Below are 6,000 nucleotides of genomic sequence, written 5' to 3'. Positions count from 1 at the left end.
TAGTAAACAACCACTCCTGTAAGGGGTGGTTTTGCTTGCAGTTGATCCCAGCAACTCACTCAGTTCTCACTAGGGGCTCTAGCAGGAGGTGCTGCGCCGGTGAGTCTCAACCTCATTACAGGGGAACTTCAATCACCCTGACATCTGCTGGGAGAGTAATACAGCAATGCATAGACAATCCAGGAAGTTTTTGGAGCGTGTTGGGGACAACTTCCTGGAACAAGTGATGGAGGACTCGACTAGGGGCCGTGCTCCTCTTGACCTGCTGCTTACAAACAGGGAAGAATTGGTAGGGGAAGCAGAAGTGGGTGGCAACCTTGGCAGTAGTGACCGTGAGATGGTTGAGTTCAGGAACCTGACAAAAGGAAGAAAGGAGAGCAGCAAAATAGGGACCTTGGACTTCAGAAAAGCAGACTTGGACTCCCTTAGGAAACTGATGGGCAGGATCCCCTGGAAAGCTAATATGAGTGGGAAAGGAGTCCAGGAGAGCTGGCTGTATTTTAAAGAAGCCTTATTAAGGGCGCAGGAACAAACCATCCCAAAGTGCAGAAAGAATGGCAAATATGGCAGGCAACCAGTTTGGCTTAACACTGAAATCTTCAGTGAGCTTAAACTCAAAAAGGAAGCTTAAAAGAAGTGGAAATTTGGACAGATGACTAGGGAGGAGTATAAAAATATTGCTAGAGTATGCAGGGGTGTAATCAGGAAGGCCAAAGCACAGTTGGAGTTGCAGCTAGCAAGGGGATGAGAAGAGTAATAAGAAGGGTTTCTACGCGTATGTTAGCAACAAGAAGGTGGTCAGGGAAAGTGTGGGACCCTTACTGAATGGGGAGGCAACATAGTGACAGATGACATGAAAAAAGCTGAAGTACTCAATACTTTTTTTGCCTTGGTCTTCACAGACAAGGTCAGCTCCTAGACTGCTGCACTGGGAAACACAGTATGGGTAGGAGGTGAGCAGCCCTCAGTGATGAAAGAACAGGTTAAGGATTATTTAGAAAAGCTGGACATACACAAGTCCAGGGGTCCAGATCTAATGCATCCAAGGGTGCTGAGGGAGTTGGCTGATGGGATTGCAGAGCCATTGGCCATTATCTTTGAAAATTCGTGGTGACTGGGGGAGGTTCTGGATGATTGGAAAAAGGCAAATGTAGTTCCCATCTTTTAAAAAAGGTCTCACTTCAGTCTCCGGCAAAATCATGGAGCAGGTCCTCAAGGAATCCATTTTGAAGCACTTGGAGGAGAGGAAGGTGATCAGGAACGGTCAACATGGATTCACCAAGGGCAAGTCATGTCTGACCAACCTGATTGCCTTCTATGACGAGATAAGTGGCTCTGTGGATATGGGAAAAGCGGTGGATGTGATATATCTTGACTTTAGCAAAGCTTTTGATACAATCTCCCACAGTATTCTTGCCAGCAAGTTAAAAAAGTATGGATTGGATGAATGGACTATAAGGTGAATAGAAAGCTGGCTAGATTGTTGGGCTCAATGGGTAGTGATCAACAGCTTGATGTCTAGTTGGCAGCTGGTATCAAGCGGAGTGCCCCAGGGGTCGGTCCTGGGGCCAGTTTTCTTCAACATCCTTATCGATGGTCTGGATGATGGGATTAATTGCACCCTCAGCAAATTTGCAGATGACACTAAACTGTGGGGAGAGGTAGATAAGCTGGAGGGTAGGGATAGGGTCCAGAGTGACCTAGACAAATTGGAGGATTGGGCCAAAAGAAATCTGAGGTTCAACAAGGACAAGTGCAAAGTCCTGCACTTAGGAAGGAACAATGCCATGCACCGCTACAGGCTGGGGACCGACTGGCTGAGCAGCAGTTCTGCAGAAAAGGACCTAGGGGTTACAGTGGATGAGAAACTGGATATGAGTCAGCAGTGTGCCCTCGTTGCCAAGAAGGCCAATGGCATATTGGGATGTATTAGTAGGAGAACTGCCAGCAGATTGAGGGAAGTGATTATTCCCCTCTGTTCGGCACTGGTGAGGCCACACCTGGAGTACTGCGTCCATTTTTGGTCCCCTCGCTACAGAAGGGATGTGGACAAATTGGAGAGAATTCAGCGCAGGGCAATGAAAATGATTAGGGGGCTGGGGCATATGATTTATGAGGAGAGGCTGAAGGAACTGGGGTTATTTAGTCTGCAGAAGAGAAGAGTGAGGGGGGATTTGATAGCAACCTTCAACTACCTGAATGGAGGTTCCAAAGAGGATGGAGCTGGGCTGTTCTCAGTGCTGGCAGAACAAAAAGCAATGGTGTCAAATTGCAGTGTGGGGGGAGGTCTAGGTTGGATATTGGGAAACACTATTTCACTGGGAGGGTGGTGAAGCACTGGAATGGGTTACCAAGGAAGGTGGTGGAATCTCCATCCTTAGAGGTTTTTAAGGCCCAGCTTGACAAAGCATTGGCTGGAAGGGATGATTTATTTGGGGCTGGTCCTGCTTTGAGCAGGGGGTTGGACTACAGGCCCTCCTGAGGTCTCTTCCAACCCTAATCTTCTATGATTCTATAAGATGTGAATGAGGAATGACAGGGTCTGTCAAGGTTCCTTCCCCACTCTGAACTCTAGGGTACAGATGTGGGGACCTGCATGAAAACCTCCTAAGCTTACTTTTACCAGCTTAGGTTAAAACTTCCCCAAGGTACAAACTATTTTATCCTTTGCCCTTGGACTTCCACTGCCATCACCAAACGTTTATCTGGGTTTACTTATTAGGAAAGCATTGTCTGGAAACGTCTTTCCCCCCAGAATCCTCCCAACCTTTGCACCCCATTTCCTGGGGAAGGTTTAGTAAAAATCCTCACCAATTTGCATAGGTGACCACAGACCCAAACCTTTGGATCTCAAGAAGAATGAAAAAGCATTCAGTTTCTGAAAAGAAGGATTTTAATAGAAGTAAAAAGAATCACCTCTGTAAAATCAGGACGGTAAATACCTTACAGGGTAATTAGATTCAAAATATAGAGAATCCCTCTCAGCAAAACCTTAAGTTACAAAAAGAGACATAGACAGGAATATCCATTCTATTCAGCACAGCTTAATTTCTCAACCATTTAAAGAAATCATAATCTAACGCACATCTAGCTAGATTACTTACTAAATTCTAAGACTCCATTCCTGTTCTGTCCCCAGCAAAAGCATCACACAGACAGACAAAGACCCTCTGTTTTTCTCCCTCCTCCCAGCTTTTGATAGTATCTTGTCTCCTCATTGGTCATTTTGGTCAGGTGCCAGCGAGGTTATCCTAACTTCTTAACCCTTTACAGGTGAGAGGATTTTTCCTTTGGCCAGGAGGGATTTTAAAGGTGTTTACCCTTCCCTTTATATTTATGACAGGGTCCGAGGAGCGGGAGGTGATGAGGCGATGTAGGCAACAGATGAAGCCAGAGAGTGGGGCTAGCTGGGATGAGGGGAGTGAGGGGCTCTAAGAGACGGAGGGGACGGGGGACTCTGAGGGAAGGGCACGCGGCTGTCTCTGCCCCCACCAGCAGGGTGCGGTCTCTAGACACCTTGCCCCGCGCGCTTTAGGACTTTGCGCTCGGTCGGTCGGCTTTGGGCAGGGAAGGCTCGAGCGGGAAAGAGAGGACGCCACCCCATTGGCTGCCTTCTACTTCTCACCTCGTGATTGGCGTCCGGGTGCCCTCCTGTGGGGCAGTCGTTGTCGCCCTTAGCGGTGGAATGGCGGCTGCGGATGAGGGCGGCCGTGTCTGGCTGGGACGGAAGGTTTCAGGCTCTGCCTCCGAGCCGGCTGGGACGCTCCCATGTTCCGGCGCCGAGACGGCGCCTCCCTTCGGCAGCGCCGAGACATGGCCGCTCAAGCGCTATGGCCGCTTTGTCTCCCCGGGAGCCCCTCCCTGCGGGGCGGGAGCTTCGGCCTCCTGGAAGGTGAGGCCTGGTTTGTGCGCTGGGTGCCCCCGGTGGAGCTGCACTCGCCGTCACTGCCCTGATTCCCGGCAGCCTCAGTACTTGCCCCCAGACGCCCGTGTGTCCGCCCCATCTTGCGGGGCCCCGCCTCGTCTCCCGCGTACCCTCACTCCGTGCCCCAGCCTCTCTGGATCCCCTAGTCTCTTGTATACCTCAGTCTGTGCGCTGTAGCTGCCGAGTCTTCCTCACACCCTCGCTTTGTGGTCCTTTGTCACATCACATAAACTGCATTTAAACATATCTTAAAATTAAACAGTATTTGTTACCCACTGACTTTACGGATGTTTCCAACTTGAATGGGAAGCAACAGGATGGACATGAAGTGTGGGAGAGAGAAATCTGCAGAGGACATGGTGGTGGGTAGGAAATAAGGATAAGGCGTTTTAGATTATAAGTAGGGCCCTACCTAATTCACAGGAAAAATGTGACATGGACCATGAAATCTGATCTCCCTCATGAGCTAGGGGCTCCTACCCTGAGTTCCAGCTGCTGCTAGTCCTGGCTGGGGATGGGGAGGGACCAGACTTCCTCTTCCCCTTCAAGGGCTGTTCCTGGTGTGGGTCAGACCCACCTCTGGGATCTTCCCCAGCTGCAGGAAGCTCTGCGGCTCGAGGTGAGCCATCACCTTCCAGTGCTGGCAGGAGACTGCTGGGATGACCGAACATACGGTAACCCACACCCCGTATCATATGACTTTCACTTGGCACTGGCGGTGGCGTTGGCTTTAGAGCAGGATGCCTGGCCAAAAGCCTTCCTCTCCTGCTGCTCAGCTCTGAAGACAGTTTCTCTGCCATCAGCAAGGCAGAAGTAAGGGTGGTAATCCCACAACCTCCCTATAATAACCTTGTGACCCTTTCACCCTGTCCACCTTTTGGGTTGGGAGGGACCCCCATGGTTACAACATATGAAATTTCAGATGTAAAGATCTGAAAAGATGAAATTAACTAATTTTAAAACCCACTGGCTATGAAATTGACCAAAATGGACCATGAATTTGGTAGGGCCCCACTCATAAGCTTTTTAGAGCTGGGACTTGAAGTTGTCCTGTTTGTACAAGCCAAGCATGATGGGGCCATGGTCTATGACTGGGACTCCTAGGTGCTACTGCAATACAAATAATGAATCATAATACTAGGGTTCTTTGCCAGTCTCTCCAACTCTTGTGATTTTTTTTATCATGAGTTTTGTGATATTGGGTTACTTTCTCAAAGCTTTTAGAGTTACATGAATATGCTAGAATCTCAGCTTTTATTAAAAAAAAAACCCACAAAAATTCTAGCCTTCATGGTTGTGGAGATAAGCTTGAAAGCACAAACGCCTAAAAGTGCAAAAGCGAGAAGGAAAACAAAAAAACTCTACATGTCTTATTTTTAAAGCCAACCATGATCATCATAGAATTATAGAAGATTAGGGTTGGAAGAGACCTCAGGAGGTCATCTAGTCCAACCCCCTGCTCAAAGCAGGACCAACCCCAACTAAATTATCCCTCCCAGCCAATGCTTTGTCAAGCCGGGCCTTAAAAACCTCTAAGGATGGAGATTCCACCACCTCCCTTGGTAACCCATTCCAGTGCTTCACCACCCTCTTCATGAAATAGTTTTTCCTAATACCCAACCTAGACCTCCCGCAAATCATGACCTTTGATTTGAATACTTGGATTTAGCATCACTGAGGTGCAGAGCTAGAGGGTACCTCTTCTGGGTTGCCTCTGTGACTAAGCTTCCCAACAGACAGCTTCAGCAGTGCTGAAGTGCTCCAATATGTGAAACTTGAAGTTTTCAAACCATCATTCTGTGAAGAAAATTTAGATAGAAATTTAATAGGACACTGCCATTGTGTTGCATAGGAATATCTTGAAAACCCAGGTTAATTTTGTACTTAGTGTTGTAAGTCCTGAATGTACCAAAATCTCTTTTAAGAGAAACCAACAAAACCAAACACTTCTGTACCACTACTCAAATCAGTTAGTCCAATCAAAAGGTAGGAGAAGGGGACTTGGATGTAGGATTCATAATGGATGTCTACCTGCATCCCTAAGTATGCAGTTGCTACTACTGATGCTGCCATAA

General features: G+C 48.0%; 1 protein-coding gene across 1 annotated transcript in view; it reads left to right on the top strand.

The window, feature by feature from the left end:
* Positions 1 to 3,685: 3,685 nt before the first annotated feature.
* The window catches only part of REC114 (REC114 meiotic recombination protein), a 126,297-nt gene continuing 123,982 nt past the window's right edge, over positions 3,686 to 6,000 (top strand). The window contains exon 1 of the mRNA XM_043523398.1: positions 3,686 to 3,892. Coding sequence (XP_043379333.1) covers positions 3,686 to 3,892 — 207 coding nt within the window. The remainder of the gene's footprint in view (positions 3,893 to 6,000) is intronic.

This window comes from Chelonia mydas, chromosome 10, assembly GCF_015237465.2.
Source record: "Chelonia mydas isolate rCheMyd1 chromosome 10, rCheMyd1.pri.v2, whole genome shotgun sequence".
In the NCBI taxonomy this organism is placed as follows: domain Eukaryota; kingdom Metazoa; phylum Chordata; order Testudines; family Cheloniidae; genus Chelonia; species Chelonia mydas.
The sequence above is the reverse complement of the archived record's forward strand: the minus strand, read 5'-3'. Positions and strand labels throughout refer to the sequence as shown.